The 17,214-nt window shown below is 42.5% G+C and overlaps 1 protein-coding gene across 6 annotated transcripts in view; it reads right to left on the bottom strand.

The window, feature by feature from the left end:
- Positions 1–5,181: 5,181 nt before the first annotated feature.
- sik3 (SIK family kinase 3) overlaps positions 5,182–17,214 on the bottom strand; it is a 38,323-nt gene continuing 26,290 nt past the window's right edge. For 5 of the 6 annotated variants that reach the window (XM_070828898.1, XM_070828903.1, XM_070828902.1 and 2 more), the window contains 10 exons: positions 15,286–15,405; positions 14,717–14,775; positions 14,470–14,579; positions 13,945–14,114; positions 13,614–13,741; positions 12,076–12,845; positions 11,736–11,890; positions 11,232–11,361; positions 11,013–11,139; positions 5,182–8,603 (listed from right to left, as the gene is read on the bottom strand). In XM_070828898.1, coding sequence (XP_070684999.1) covers positions 11,018–11,139; positions 11,232–11,361; positions 11,736–11,890; positions 12,076–12,845; positions 13,614–13,741; positions 13,945–14,114; positions 14,470–14,579; positions 14,717–14,775; positions 15,286–15,405 — 1,764 coding nt within the window. In that variant the 3' untranslated portion in view covers positions 5,182–8,603; positions 11,013–11,017. The remainder of the gene's footprint in view (positions 8,604–11,012; positions 11,140–11,231; positions 11,362–11,735; positions 11,891–12,075; positions 12,846–13,613; positions 13,742–13,944; positions 14,115–14,469; positions 14,580–14,716; positions 14,776–15,285; positions 15,406–17,214) is intronic. The other variant, XM_070828901.1, reaches the window with a different exon arrangement.

Consider the following 17,214-nt stretch of genomic DNA (forward strand, 5'->3'; position numbering starts at 1 on the left):
TTGTGATTCAGCCTGCTGGAGCTCCATAGCAGCAGAGGAGGAGAGGAGGGAAAGTGAAGGATGGTGATAACAGCGGAGAGATGAGAGGCAGCCCACCCTGACTCAGTTGCTTTTTCATCTGCATACTCTCATACCCTCTCTCTCTCTCTCTCTCTCTCTCTCTCTCACACACACACACACACACAAACACACAAAGGGGCTGGTTGACGCAGGCAGTCACGCTGTTGTCATTCCGAAGAGGAGGGAGTGGGAAGGAAGGTGAGAGGGAGAGTGAAAGGGAGCGGGCAGCTGAGGAGATGGAGAGAAAGAGGGAGAGAGGAGAGAATGAAGGCAGGGAGAGAGGAAAAGGAGGAGGATACTAAGAGAGAGAAGGAGACTAGAGAGGAGAGTGGGCACAGAGTCGTGAGGGAGGAAAAAAGAGCTGATGTGGGAGGGTAAGAGAGGAGAAGAGACAGCATGCAGGCTACAGCACAAACAAAGGAGCTCTATGCAAGACATCAGTCTTTTACCATCTACTAGGTGATTGAATGTGGAGTCTTGGTGGGCAGGGGTCTGGGCAGAGGAATAAAAGGACTTCTTCCTGACCTCCATCATTCCTGTTCATCATCAGACATGTTAAAGTAACCCCTGATATACAAAGACTGTGGCTCACAGTGTCTGAGCTCAATTACCTAAGACTGAAAAGCCTCTGCAGTGCAGCTACACAGACCTGAGCAGCAGTGTGCAGAGCGCTGCAGCCAAAAGGCTAGCAAAACATACTCATGGGTATATTTCCTGTGCTAACGTCAAAATCCAAGCTTAAGTTACTCTTCAGGAAATACTGTTATTTCGATTTTAGCCTGGAATAAAAATAATGGGCTTTGTTTTTGGAGAAGAAACCTGTTATTCCCTCAAGGAAACTCTGTCATCAAGTTTTTCTTTGCCTGGAAAACGTTGCAAAATGTATATATATGTGTATCTTTTTCCTCTGACTTTAATCGTCTATAGAACAAGGTCAAGTGAAGGTAAGGACGTGTCTCGGCTTCATGAGGTGATGAAACACGCAGCATATTTAAGGCATTTTAAATCCTGTGTTGCGTCACTAACTAATGTAACATGCACAGACAAACATAGTGGTTACAGCACTGTTTGGTACAAGGAACACACACACACACACACACACACACACTAAAGTCATCACAAACATACAAAAAAACATTTTGCACTGTTATCACCTGTCTGTTTTTTTGACTTCCATTTATTTCTGTGTGCTATATAAACTAAGCTGCTTTCCATTTTCAAAGATTTATAACAACTTTCTCCGTTAGATTGAGGGTTAAATCCAACTAGACTAGACTTCAGAAACATTGGCTCCATCACCACTACAGTCTATCAGCACTGCCAAGTTGATTTTTCGCCTTTACAATGTCCCACTCGCTACTCAGGGATCTGTATCAAGGTTTTTTATATTATGTGTTCATGTAAAAAAAAAAATACTACTGGCTGCTATATCATTATCTTTTTTTTCATTTAACTTTCAGTTATTGATATCAGTGTACGGTTAGGCTATAATTGCAACAAAGCCTTCCTCTCTCACAAACTTCAAATTTAGGCTTAAGTATCATTTGAGTACTTACATTCTAAATATTGTCTTCCTTCTCGCCGGTTGTGTCTTCTCTAGAATCTAGAATAAGATATCTAGAAAAAAATTCACAACATACTGTATGTATTTAATGATTGTCTCATGTTTGTGTGTTCTTATTTCTTTTTTCCTTTTTTTGTTATTTTTAGTTTTGGTTTTTGCTGTTTTTTTTATAATGCAGTACAAGTGTCTAACATGAAGACACACGACACAGTACAAGACAAGAAAGGGAACTGGACTGGATGTTTGGCATGTATTGTCTTGTTGAAGTATTAATGTGTAGGTGTGTGTCTTTGCGTGGTCTGTGTAAAAAGTATTGAAAGGAGAGAAAGCAATGGGGACACAACGGCCCTGAACTGGACTTCAGTGACATCACCTGGACAGTGCCAGGTCTGGGAATGGCTTGAATAGCACTGGGACAGCACTGTGCTCTATATCATGTTTGTTTCGCTGGCTTTACTGCAACAATTATATATATACATTTTATATATATATATAACTTAGAACGCCTCGTGTATACAACCTGAGTCTTTAATTACAAACACGGCAGGGGCACTAAGTTGTGATACAAAAAGATTTTACAAAAATGAAGCCTGAAGAGATCCACCCAACCATAAAGACTCTCCAGCTGGTCCAGAGTGCTAAGAGATCATATTTCTCCTGTACTGGCTTCTCTTCACTGGCTTCCAGTAAAATTCAGAACATTTAAAATCCTTCTCCTCACAACCCTACAAGGTTCTTAATGGTCAGGCTCCATCATATCTTAAAGAGCTCACAGTACCGTACTACCCCACTAGAGTGCTGTGCTCCCAGAATACAAGCCTACTGGTGGTTCCTAAAGTCCTCTAAAGTAATGCAGGAGGCAGAGCTTTCAGCTATCAGGCTCCTCTCCTGTGGAATCTCCTTCCAGTTTGGGTTTGGGGGGCAGACACACTCTCTACATTTAAGAGTCTACAGACTAAAAACCTTCCTTTGTGATAAAGCCTATAGTTTAGGGCTGGCTCAGGCCTTAGACTAGCCCCTAGTTATGCTGCTATAGGCTTAGACTGCTGGGGGACTGGGCTCCTCTATCCTCCCCTTCCTCTCCATCTTTATGCTTCATGTCTCTTTGTTGTCTGTTACTAACTTGGTATCTTCCCCAGAGCCTTTCTGTGCTTTTTCTCATCTCTCAGGTTCCTGTGGATCCTGGTCCTGGTTCTCCTGCTGTGGTTCTCAGGTTCCTGTGGATCCTGGTCCTGGTTCTCCTGCTGTGGTTCTCTGGCTTCATGAATCACTGCTGCGGATCATCAGCCGCCGCCGCTTTTTAGTGGCCACATAGTCCTGTTATTATTATTCATATACTGTATATATTGCTCATTATTAGTCATATTCCTATTGTCAGTTACTGTTATTATTATGTTTTTTGTTTGTTATCCTCTCCCTCTCTCTCCCTCTCTCTCTCTCTCTCTCTCTCCAACCTCCACCCAACACGGACCCCGTCAGGAAGCCATCCACCTCTGATCCTGGGTCTGTTCGAGGTTTCTTCCTGTTGAAGGGGAGTTTTTCCCGCCATTGTTGCTTAATATAATACCTGATGCTTCCTTATGTGGGGATTCTTGAGTCCTTCATTTTGAATTCTTTAATCATTTGGTCTCTCTCTTAATTAAAGAGTTTGGTGCAGACCTGCTCTTTAGGGAAAACCTTTTGAGATAACACTTTTGGTGCTGTAATAAAGATTGATAAATCGATCGATTGATTGATTCATTGATTGATTGTGAGCAATCAGCTGAGCTTGTAATGTGTCCACACACACACATCGCAAGATATGCAAAACTCTTTTCATGTCACCATTCATCTTTATCCAGTAAACACTTTCTCCTGCGAGGTGACAAGTTTTCTCAGTACGTTAGTCTGCCTCTGTAGGAATGAATGGGATATCGATATGATTATGTATTTAAACAAAGAAAATGAAAACTTACTACTTTACACAATCTTTTTGGCCTTTCAAGCATAGATTTCTAAGTTGATGAGGTACACTTGAATGCACCATGAAGTGTCTTTGGGAACTCAGAAATGCAGATGGCGTGACAGCAGTGTCTGGAGGGACCAACAGGAGGTGTCCAAGATAATAGTTAACTCAGTCAAATGTGAATTTACAGACATATTGTTCATGATGATGGTCCAAACCTTTATAATAGAAATATTAGAATTTATAATTATGATATTATGACACAGAGGAAGAGCAGGTGGTCCCCTAACCCAAAGAACAGCTGTTCAGCTCCTCCAGTCCATCTGTAGAAGTGTCTCGGGCAAGACACTGAACCTCAAATTGCTCCTAAAGCTGTGCTTCGGAGTGTGAATGAACACTCCTCCTCCTCGATTAGATTATTCCTGTATGGATGGTGTGTGAATGGCTGAAAGTGACTGTGGTGTTCAATTTTGAATGACTGAAAAGAGGAGAAAGACATCATACACGTTCAGTCTATTGACTGCATGGGTGAACCATTCTAGACTAGAAGACTAGAAATGTCCAACTTACTTTATCAAATGTCTATTGATATAATTACAGTTTTATTTTTCATTTGCTGTGAGCAATTGATCTGATAGTAGTATAATAGTCAATCATTAGGTGTTGTCAGATGTCTGTTGTCTCCCAGGTGTGGAGACAGTTCCAAGTCCAACATTTTGATTGGCTCTAGTTTTCAAAAGAGAAACCACCACAGGACAGACACTTTTTAAATCTGACTCATCAAATCCTGTGAAAAAAGCACAGAAGGCTGTTGTCAACAACTGTACCACAATTGTCATAGACCCTGAAGCATTATAGATTTTTGAGTTTCCAAACAGCCTCAGCAGTTCCCCTGACTGTGGCCGCTCGATCCAAGACAAGTTATTTATAAGAATAACATCAAATCTGATCTAACAACTGAAACTGGTCTCAGCTTCTTATAAAGTGATTTTAATCTATATGCCGCACAATGGAATGTACTTTGCAATAATTTGTCCTGTCATCATCATCATTATTCATCATTAGTGTATCTCAACCACGTTAATTACTGCACTATGAGCAGAACATACATGTCAAAGTTTTACACTACTCGTCCCACACAAACATGTGCGTACTCTTTGTTGGGAACTAGTCAACCTATTTTGAGGTTATATGTTCCTTTTTTATTTGCTTTTTGGGATTATTGGAGTAAAGGTTTGTAAATAACTCAATTCTTGGATCTAAAATGTTTTCCAGTTTTTGTTACTGTTTTTTCTTGTACAGTGAACATGATATGATTTGTCCTCTTAATTATCATTTTGTAACAACAGTCTAACGAAGGCAACATTTCTGGGAAGTTCCATCTTTGGCTTGAGCAGCCGATGTGGGGTGTATAAAAGTATTGAAGTCTCTGGAAATTTTAATATTTGTTGATTCACTTAATAGGGAAAAGAATTTGTAGATAAAAATAATCAGCAAATGGAGTCGCAGCCCTACACTACACTACACTTTAAGAGCCATCAGTCTTCTGTCATGAATGCAGACAGCAGCGGGTAACAGGCAACACAAAGACATACAAGTCATGACCTTTTTAAATTATCTTTATTTATATATATATTTATTTATTCATCTCAGTTTGGTTGATATTCTTTTTAATCATTGTTGTTGTACTTTAGTATTTTTGTATTCAACAGAAATGAACATGAAAACAAAAAGACAAAATGAACCAATAGAAACCAAAATGAACTGAAGAAACAGGAGCAGAGCAGAGCTGGCTTGCTGAGCAGGGAAGCTGGGATTGACAGAAAAGGCGGGGCAGGGAGGTAGGAAGAGTTAGGACAGAAAAACAGGGAGAGAAGGGTCAATCTGATCAGGCAGAAGATGTGTGTGAAGCAGCGCTCTCCTCCCCCATTACCTCTGAATCATCTGAAGTGCTTTCCTTTCACTCGAGCCATACCTTCCTGTGTGCCTCTGCTCTCCCCCCCAGCACAGATCTGACACAGCAGCCATGGTGCTGGTCATGAAATTAGACGAGGCGGAGCCTCTGGTCTTAATTTTAGAGTTTCTATCCTGCTATAAAACAAGTCTTCCATTCCAGATGTTTCCTCTAGAATTGCCAACAAGCACGGCATTCTTTCTCTTCCAGATATCTGTTCTAACTTGGTGTAAACAATGAGAGGAAACAGTCAGATCTCAAGGAGGAATGGATGAGAGCTGAAGGGAATATCAAGATGGAACAGAAACAAGCTTCCTCTGCCCTATGAAACTCGTTGACTCAGTTTGGGAGGAAACAGAAAACATTGTTACATATCACAAGATTTGGATTCACTGCTAAAGCTAATCCCATCTGCTCTGAAGAGGAGAGAATGTTGGTAAACAGGAAGTGACATGGTGCAAATGGAAAGCACAGGCGCTGCGTGACACCATCTACAGCTCTAGGATGTATATAGCATACAAAAAGTCAATCGTGCAGCCAGACACTGTGAAATCTGGCCAGTATAAGCACATACAGGTGGAGCCTTGTTCTTTGCACCACAGCATCTTGCTGGCCCAATATAGACCCAATAACCAGGGGTATTGTTAAGGAAAGATAAATACAGGGCAAACAATAAAACTTAATTCAAAACAGTGGGCAAAATCTTCTGCTGTGGTCCCAAGTGTGCTGTAGCCTCCATCTGGCTGTGCCTGAGCCCAACTCGGCTAAGAGAACAGACTTTGGTGGACATGTTTAAAGTGGACGCACCCCACCCCGCTCTGACCACAACATTGCATTCCTCTGCTGTGGAAGATCACTTCAACCAGTTTGTTCCTATGATCACCTCCTGAAATGTTTCCCTTTTGTGGTTTGGAGGTGTGTACGGGTGTATCCAACTAAAACAAGATCCATTAACTGTTCATGAAACCCAGCCATCGCCTCCTCTGATCTTCCCTGGCCTGGGGGTCAGGGTGGGGAGCAAGGCCGTAACGAAACCGAAAAGAGAGGAGAGGGAGTAAATAGTAGTTGTAGTTTCCTCCTTGGTTGCCATGGTGATGGGGTTAGCCTTGGCAGGAGGGCCAAGTCCGGTAAGGCGTCATCCGATCAGAAGCAAATGTAGTAAAAGATGACAGGAGGTTCACAGCAGATAAGTAGGGCAGCAAGAGAGAGAAAGAGACTTGGGTTTGTCCATCTCCACACTTGTGATGTTAAGGATGATATGTCAGCTATTATACAAGTTATTCCCTTGTTTTTTGTCTGCTTTGTTTTTTTAGAGTGTAAAGTCTCTGTAGCACCCGAACCAACCCAGACAAAGCCCAAAGCCTGACCCTGTATAGCCTGCCACAAGTGCCCCATAGAAAACAGGCCCAACATCAACAAGAATGACAGTCACAACATCGATTGAAATGATATTTCAAAAAAAAAACAACAAAATAATTACTCTCCCCTTATTCAAGTGTCTCGATATAATGATATTAAAACAAATAAGAACAATCCTTTTTACGACACAGAAAGAGCATCGGCTCTTCTCTCTGTCCTTTTTGGCTAGAAATCTCAAGATTCATTAAAACAAAAACAAACATTTTGAAGACATCCAAAAATACAAATGATAAACGATACCAATATAAAAAAAAGCCTCCCCAACAACATCTAAAAACAACAAAAAAGTAACAAAGAAAAGATTTAATACAGAAATTGCAATAGCGTTCTATACATGGCATCACTGTACAAGGAAAGGAGCGAATGTCTGGTAAAACTAACCATAATGCAACACACTGTCACTGACATGGGAGAGGAGGAAGGAGAGAGGGTGTAACACAAGGTGGAGGCGTGGGGGCTAGGGCTGCAGGAGGTGGGGAGGGTGGATTTGAAAAGCGGGGTAACGACATGACAGTGAGAAAGGAACTGCAAAGATGGCAGGAAACAGACAAAGAGGATAGCTTGAAAAGAAAGTGCAGAATTACTTAAGTCATTAAAGAACAATGTTGTCTTCCTTGCAACACAGAACTGTTTTTCCTTTAATAATAATAATGATGACAATAATAATAATAATATTCATTATAATAAAACATCTTTTACAGAACAGAACAGTAATAACAATAAAAGTAACAATAATGACCACAATGCCTACATGGACATTAGTTGTAAAAACAAATTTTAAAATCAAATAAAAACAGAAAATGAATGCCAGAACAGGAAGGAAACAAAAACTACTATGAGAGAGCTGGTTTGTTCTGTGCAATGTCACCGAGCTCCATCTTTGGAGGGAGCGGTTTTGTTGCCCAGTTGGAGCCTGACCCAAAACGCCTGCCGCCCAGTGTCCCACTCCGGAATGATCTGCTGTGGGGCAGCAGAAGGGGGAGAGATGGAGGAGCAGACTGAACCTCATAGACACCTTTTTCCCTTTGCTCACTTCTTTTTCTCAGTCGTGCACATTGCATACACACACAAACACTCACACCTTATGTGAATACTTTGGGTTTGTGGCAGCAGTGTGTGTTTCTTTGTGTTGTTGGACAATGTTTCTTGCAAGTATGGCTGTATCAATGCGTTGGCCAATGAGGCACGTAATGAAGTATGCCAACAGTTGATAGAAGACGAAGGATGAAATGGGGAAGATTATGTCAGGGCAGCAGGTAGGTGTAGGGGGTGGGGGTGGGCCCGGTTTGTAGGGGGAGGAGGTGAGGGTGTTGAGTCAAGAGAGGGAGGAGTGGAACTGCAATCTACCCATGATGGGAGGTGAAAAGAGTAGACAACCTGCAGCACTGAATGCTGGATGTCTGTGCAGAAAATGCTGGCACTTTGACCTTTGAACTCCCAAGGCCCCACCTGTGACCCCCACCCCTCTAATGTCTACACCCACCCACACTTCCGACTCTATCGCGCAGACTGCCCTCCCAGGGACAGACGGAGACAGACAGATGGACGTAGAGCGCCCCCGCTTGGGCAGACAACGGTGGTTTGGTGTGATGCTGCTCAACTCAAGTCAACACAACTCAGGATGGCTGATATGGACCACTGTGCACAGGATTCCTCCTTTCCTAAAAGAAGACAAGAGGGGAAAGAGGAAACAATGAATATTTGTAACCTGGTGATGACGGTTATCTAATGAAAAACAGAGGAGAGTTGCAATATGGGAAATGTAGGATCCAGGGTTTTGGAGCTTTGCCCATATTAGAGACTAAAACGTGGGATGTTTTAGTCTCTGCTGCTTCGATTTTACTTACTTACTTTTCTGGTATTTTCTGCGTTATGTACATGTTGTGCTCATTTTACAATAATAACAATGACCTACATAAATGCTTTTTGCCACCTAGGCAGGCTTTGTGTTTACTGACCTGTATCTGGAAGGTCCACAGCTCAACTTCTTGTCAAAAACTACACCATGAGCACAAAGAAACATTCAAAACCAAACAGTCTAGGAAAAAGCACCAATCTGGAAAAATACAGTCCTTAATATCCTCTACAAAATATTGACATGATGGGGTGAATATTTATACTGGGGCTGTCAATCCTCTAAAAAATAAATAATCACACAGTTTGCTGTAATTCATCTCAATTCATTGTTTTTTTCCCCACATGAGACTTAATGTTACCCAGATTCTCTCCTGTGAACTACACATTTCAAAGGTACAGATAAAGGTTTCAAAACTGACTGATCTTGAAAGGCCTATTTCTTATAAGTACGAACAAAACCCACACTTATATGTCAAAATGCACGTAGAATTTCAAGGCCATTAGATATCAGCTTGGAAGGCAACGCTTCCACAGCATATGGAATCTAATGAGCAAAGACAGACTGAGACAAACCACTGTAAGATGTTTCCTGTGTCTTATTTTACAGTCTCAGTATACAGGCTTCATGTGTGGGCTGAATTAACACAGCACCACACCTATTTCACAGAGACACATGCACAAATAATCAGGACAACAGGTTTCTTATGTGTCAGCAACAAAGCCAAACCGATGATCAGATTATCAGAATTAGAGTAATTTTTTCAACTCTATTGCTGAAACACATATTACTTGTGTAAAATCACTGTGTCCCTTCACACACATAAAAAAAAAAATACATATTCAACAAATGTTAAATAAATCAAAAGAATTTACTATGTGGTTATTCTATATAACTATAATATATATAAAAATGAGCTCCACAGAGTAATTAATAAGGTCATGTGGAGCCAAGCCATTTGTAACTATGTATGCACATGCTTTTATTGTCTTTTAATGCGTCTTCTTTTAAGCTTCAACTATTTATTTCCTTGTGCTTTTATTATGTTTTACATGCAATTTAATCTTTGTCTTGTTTTTATTGTGTTGTGTTTTATGTCCCTGTAAAGCACTTTGAATTACCTTGTGTCTGGAAGGTCTGGAGGCCTCTGTGTGGCCTCAAGCTGCATCACCTCTTTTATGCTAAAAGGCAAGGCAAGGTACATATATATATATACACTACTCACAAAAAGTTAGGGATATTCGGCTTTTAGGTGAAATTTCAGGATGAACCTAAAATGCATTCTAACCTTTCCAGGTGAACTTAATGACCTTCTCTAAACCTTTGAATGCACATGTCCAACTGTTCAGTGTTTCAGTACTTTTTGCACAAGTTGCTGTTCTCTAACAAGGTGATTAACAGCAAAATTCACAACAGGTTTGATCCATGAATCGACCAATACATTTCCTGCTTCAGTTAGAATTGGTATTTAAACAGTCCTCCTCATCATGCTGTTCACATTGTGACATCATGAGACCAAGACGACACCTAACAATTGATCAACAGCACCTCGCCATTGCGAGGCTTCAGACAGGAAGTCCTCAGATGGAGGTGTTCACTGAGCTTAGAGGGTCACAGAGTGTCATCAGGAGGTTGTAACAGTGATACAGAGTGACTGGAAGAGTCACAGAAAGGAGAGGAGTGGACGTCCTTTAGCCACATCCCAATTTATTGAGACACTGAAAATTTTTTGTTGTGGTATACCCACCAGTGTTGTTAGATTTTCTTTCAATAAATTGTTTAAAATGAAGAAATTACCATTGCATGCTTCTACTTAAATGCCCTACTTTCATGATATAATATCACTGTAGCATTCACTTTTTACATTTTCCATAAATTTCACCTGAAAGTCGAATATCCCTAACCTTTTGTGAGTAGTGTATATATATATATATTTATGTACCTTGCCTTGCCTTTTAGCATAAAAGAGGTGATGCAGCTTGAGGCCACACAGAGGCCTTAAAGATACGGAAAAATCTTGAATATGCAATTGTATATGTAGGTGTTAAATTTGTTTGTAGCTATTTCAATTATTACTAAATAAAAAGTGAATATAATCCCTTACTATCAAATTTTTGCTCAGTAACTCAGTAACTGTGTGTGTGAGTGTGTGTGTGTGTGTGTGTGTGTGTGTGTGTGTGTGTGTGTGTGTGTGTGTGTGCGCGTGCATGCATACCTGTGCTAGACCCCAGCCTGCTCCATGCTATACTGCAAGTCAGGGGGCTTGTAGCTGAGGAGCATGTCACTGGTGCAGGATGAGGGGTAGCAAGCTGCCGCATGGAGATCCCCTTCAACATCACATACTACGAGACAAACGAACATCTTTCAGTGATATGGAACACAATGTTTCAGGTGTATTTTAAAAAAGGTAAATCAATCCGTGTTTCCTACTGACCCGACTCTTCCCGCTGGTGCAACTGCTGGCTTCCTGTCAGTGACGTCTGGCTGAGGATGTCTGACATGCGAGCAGAGCTTAGTGCCTTCCCAGCCAACAAGCTCATCCCAGACATGGGATCTGCCTGATCCTGGACAGAACAGAACAGTTTTGTACACAGAAAAGTTCTACTGATACTTAATGACGAGCTTTTTGCAGCTATGATGTGTCAGAACTGTGTCTGGATTATTGGGTATGCTCACAGTGTGTGGATGCCCCCCCCCCCAAAATATCTAAATTAATGTGACTTCTAAGTTCATTCAGTCATGCAGTCATTTGCCGTCTTCCTTCAGCACAGCAATGACACGACATATACTCTGAGATACACCCAGCCAAATACTAACAAGCTACAGACATTATGTGAGATTGTTCCTGCCACCCTCAACCGACAGGCTTAACTAGAGCGTCTCACAACAACATGTGATCAGTGTGGCCTGTAGAAACTAGCTGCGAACATTCACTCACATAGGCATCGTCACAGGTCTGGATGGTGTGATGGCGCTGTAGTTGTCCACGGCACCTATAAGCGTCACCCTGGGGACCTCGTGAATAGCCCACACCATTATGATCAGGCATCTCCATGGCCTGACTTGGGGGCCTGCATTCCACATGCTCAGATTCTGACAGAAAAGAAGAGTACATGTGCAAACTGACAATAGTGTGCAATGATTTCTCCAACGTAAGTTAAAAAAAGGCTCTGATCTTGATGTCAGAGATCTTTTAATGTAAATGGAGGCAAACAAAAACAGTACAATCAGTTAATATAGACACCAGACTTTATAGCAGCTGTGTTAGGAGCTCTTACCTATAGTTGCTGGAGCATTCCTTATGTAGCCACCATGCGCGTGTGTAGGGGAGCTGTAGGGTGGGGTGCCACCTCTAGGAGTCCCCAGAAGCTCGTGAGCTTCCCCCGCCTTGGTCAGCAGGCCCTCGTGTGGGTGGTGGTAGCCAGCCGGCACTTCATCCTCCTCCATGCTCTCTGAGTGAGGTAAACTGGGACACTGTACCTGGGCCGGATGCTGTTGTGGTGGGACCTCCGGGGCTCGAATCTGGAGGAGGTGGTGGTAGTGTTGGCCTCCGGAGGCACTCTGCGGTGCAGATGGCTCCAAGCTTTCACCCTGGCTCAGCTGGCGGAGAAGCAACATCTCTCCATACTCTTGGGCCGCACCACTGGGTGATGGGGTGGTTGCTGGGCACGGCCGGGGGCTATGCCTTTTCAGCAAAGCAGCCAGATCTTGGGGGGGCAGCCTGGGGTCGGCATGGCCTGTTAAAGAGTGGCGTGGGGACAGGAGGCCCTGTAGGGTGGGAGTGACATGCTGTTGTGTGGGGCGGTAGTCAAAAGGAGTTGGAGAGAGCAGGGCCTGCTGTAGTGTAGACGGGGTGCCATAGGTGTTGGTCCCCACCACCCCACTCTGGTATTCCTCCAGGCCGGGGACTTTCAGGGAGGCCCCCTGCAGGTAGGGGCTGAAGGAACCGACCACGCCGGAGGCCCCCCGGCAGGCAGCATCGCCAGGGAGGAGGTGGGGATTAAACTGAGCCTGGTCATAGCCAGATGTAAAGCGACCAAGACTGCGACTAGAGAGAAGAGGAAATGCAGAAAATAATTTGCTGCCTGTTGTCTAACATCAACAAACTCCCAAACAGCAGTGCAAATACAAAAGCTAGCTTTCAACAACAATCTACAGAAGGCCTTCATTAACTTACAGCACACAGATAGCCTAACAAACACTTCACATCGAGTCCAGGTTGAAGTGTTCACTGAGAGGTGTCAAGACATTTCCAAAGGATATATTTTGATGAAGTGTGTATTTGAAGACTGTTTAACGCTCTCTCAGTGAAGGCAACCCTGGTTACAGGGGACTGTTCATGGAGCTGTGAAGTCAGGGGTCACAGGCTGATTGATCTCCTCTACATGCACACGTAGTCATAACATTTCAAGTTACATCGAGCGACTCACCCAGCTACCCTGAGGTGGAGAATTTGTTGAGGATGTCATCTCAGCAAAGTTGATGAGGAATTTAAATTAATTTTCAGTACTTGTGACAAAAAGTGTCCTCAAAGCCTGCCCTCTCACATATCAAATCTCTGGCCTGCTTCAAACTACCATTTGTAAAAAAAAATTCATCAATGTTGCAGAAAGGTAAAACATAAAAAAATGTCATAAGCATACAATTAAAACATAAAAAATACAGCAAATAGCATGAAGGTGTCAGATGTGAGTGGCAAAGTCATGGAGAGTAATAATGACAAAGATGGCAGAAGAAGACACGGAAACAGTCCATTGGTATTGTTGGAAGGGAGTGGCCGCCTCCAGGGGACGTGGTGACAGAATGGTGGGGTCACCTGTGTGAGTCGGCGTTGTCTGCGCTCAGCTGCTTCCCGAGAACTCTGTGTCCCCCTGGTGTGGACAAAAAGCTGCCTTGTCTCTGCGTCCCACCTCCGAGCTCCACTTCCTGAACCTGAATGGTCACCTGAAAAACCAAAGATAATGTCTGTGTAATGACTGGGGCGAGTGTCACCACCAATTAAAATCTTATTCAGAGCTTAATCTAATATTTGAATAAAATGCCAAAACAGATCATTTAGATTGAAGCCTTATGCAGAGGGAACTCTTTTGAAACAATATATGTAACAATAAACGGAGAGAACAATTTGACTGGCTCTTTGTGGTCACCTGCTGTTGTTGGGGTACGCCCTGTGCCAGTGGGACAGGTGGGCGTGCAGATGTTGTTTGTTGATTGGTTGGTAGAGAGACACGAGCCATGCCTGTTGGAGGTGGGCTGCCACTCTGGCCTTGATACAGTGTTGGGTTGGCATGCTGGTACTGCACTGCTGATGGACTTCCTAGGAGAGGAGAGGAGGCATGAGAGCAAAACCTCTGGCGAAAGATACTGAAGGTTCACATCATCGTATACAATTTATTTGATGCATCATAATCCCTCTGGCAATGAGAGCAAATCTTTACAAAGAGGGAACAATTGAACCTGTGTAAGTTCAAAGTCTTGCATAGTTTGAGAGTGATCTCTGCATAATAAGTCAATAATAATTCAATAGTAGTGAGTAAAGGCTAAGGTGTGACCTCAAGATTAAGATCAGAAATAGATTCAGAGATGATAGATTCATTTCTATTTACTCTCCTGATTTACAAAACCCAGTGCATCTACATCAGTTACAAGCGTTTAAGCACCGTATAACTAACCATGCCCTTGCATTATGCCTGCGGAGCCAGGTGGGGGGCTCTGGTTGGGCTGTCTGAAGAGGTGGTTGCTTGGATGTGTTGGCGGAGGGCTGGAGGGCTGGATGCGCAACCTGAAGGTGGACGGGACAGAGCAGGAGAAGAAAGAGATGCGACATTGATGCAACACTTCAGACGACAGCACTGTGCCACAGTATCAGCTTGTTCACTGTTCATAGCTGCTGAGTGATACATGCATCTGTGCGTTCACCTCTGGAGCTGGTGGGTTAGGTGACTGGGCTGGCTCTCTCCATGGCCTAAAGACAGACCCTGCAGGTAAAGACACATTACATTTGACTCAAAACTTAAATATGATTTGTTAACATGATTATGACTGTGTGAGATGATAAAAGTGCTAATGTAAAGTGTGAATGTCCCAAATAATCAAGTTAAGGAGACAAAAGAGAAAACAGTGTAGGATATCAGTGTAGGATAACCAGATCAATACGCAGCACTATGTATTTGAGTTCTGTTTTGGGTTTTACCTAAGTTGAAGTTATCCCTATCACTTCTGACTTATCACCAAGAGATACTATACTGACTCCTGAGACTATGTCACTACACTTTTCACCATACTGAGATCATTTTCCCTTAAGCATGCATAATGTAAGACTAGATACGGGCTTTGGCAATGCCATGCAAGTGTGGTCACAGTGCTTTACCTGCCCTGCAGGTTATACACTGTTGTGAACATACCCAATCAGTGAATCAGTGCTTTCTCTAACCACCATGGGGCTTGTAATAACATCTTTATGACAGCTATTTGTCAGCTTCAAATACCTGGATTTGCTGGTGGAGGATTTGTTGCTCTTGCTGGTAGAGAACATGCTGTTGCTGGGTGTGCTCCAAGAAGCGCTCATCCTGTTGGGCAGCGTACAGTTTCTGGAGCTGCTCACACTCCTGCAGGCACAGGAACGTACCCCAAATACTAAGTTTACATGCTAACAATGGAAGTAATTTCAACAGAGGGCAATGTGTTGAATCTAGTACTAAAATTTAATATTCTTGTCTTGCCAGAGTAAAATATATCAACAATAATTTATCAATTCATCAACCATAAGTGGCAACATGTAGCTTCCATACACAACTGCTCACAAAATTTGTAAGAAAACACCATCTTGCTGGCAATAAGTGTCTATGCAAATTCTACTTTGACACTGAACACCATGAACTAATCACACAATCTACTTTATGTCTCCAAGTGGAACTAAAGTTAAACACCAGGTGTTATCAGCTCGCTGACTGTTAGCTAGTCAGATGGCATGCAAAACACAGGTGCCCTTTCCTGCCACATGTGAGAGAAATAATAAAACCTCACTTAACTTTGTTAAGTCCAAAAAACAACAGGCTTGTATGAGCAGCTACAACATGTATGATGTATAATCATCCCTGCACTCGTTTATTCCAAGTTCCATCCCAGTTATAAAATGTGCATACTTCGAGTAGTGAACATGTGGTCTTTCCTCTGTAAAGGTCATGTGTGTGCTAACCTCTATCTTCTATCCATATTAACCCTCTTAACACTTGAGGGTAAAGATAATCCCTATACGTCAGTGCATGCCTAAGATGAAGCACTCACTGTGAACATGATGATTATCCTTCTCCTACCAGCGCCTCCTACTGCGTGAGGTAATCTCTTTGCAGTGTCACTACGAATTATGTGAGGTCTCAAGAAACAGCTTGAGTTTTTCTCAGGTTTCGAGTTTGCACTCACCTTAGGAAATGCTGTGTGAGTCTAAATTGTGCTTAACAATAACGGACAAACTGGTTCACCTAGTTTACGCTTTGGTCATCACTTGATCACTAACAGCAAAAACAGTAAGGTAGAGATAAGTGAAGTCATATCTGGAGTAAATAGTGTCATTAGACTCTTAATAAATATCTCAAGACCTGACTTTGATCCCCATCATCGTGATCTATCAACACTTTAACTTTAACCATCTTTTTGTCAGGATCATCACACCTTTCTCTGTTTGAGGGTAAAGTCCTACTTGTAATGTTTCAAACACCATAGAAAAAACCTAAACTTCCATTTTGTTGTACAGTGCTTTTAAAGTGTGATTACATGCAGGTTTGTGAATATAGTCCTACATGTTGGCAGCACAGAATAAAATGTTTTAATGTTGATAGTTTGAAGTCTGATATCTGTCAACGGGAGATGTATTTTGATGCTGTGTTTCACCTCTCACTTTGTTAACACAAAGTGTTTGGTTTAGGCATTAGGAGTCACACAAGGCGTCGGGCCTCCACCATCTCAAAAGGGTGGGTGCTACACGTTTCTTTGTCTGGACAGAAGGGGTCCTTTTTGTGAACTCAGAGTTTTTCACAACTATGTGCGAAATGCAACCACTGACCTAGCTTCCAGCTCCCATTGGTCACTATGTGTCACATAACCCATATACAAAATTCACTCCATTGTTTTTTCTCTCCTAGAATCTGCTGAGGGTCTGGCTTTGCTGCTCTCTTTCTTCAGGAACTCTTCACCTCTTCTCTTGGGACCTTGTTCTGAACTACAGCTAAAAAGGCCCTCAGGGCTCAGAGGAAGAGTGGGTCATCCCTATATCCGAAGGTCGGTGGTTCGATCCCCGGCTCCTATGAGTCAGTGTGGGCAAGACACTGAACCCCAACTTGCTCCTGAAGCAGCTTCAGTGTGTAAGTGTGTGTGTGTGAAAGAATAGTCTCCTCCAACTTGGATTCCTCCTGTATGAA

This window comes from Pempheris klunzingeri, chromosome 4 (genome assembly GCF_042242105.1).
Source record: "Pempheris klunzingeri isolate RE-2024b chromosome 4, fPemKlu1.hap1, whole genome shotgun sequence".
Classification (NCBI taxonomy): Eukaryota; Metazoa; Chordata; class Actinopteri; order Acropomatiformes; family Pempheridae; genus Pempheris; species Pempheris klunzingeri.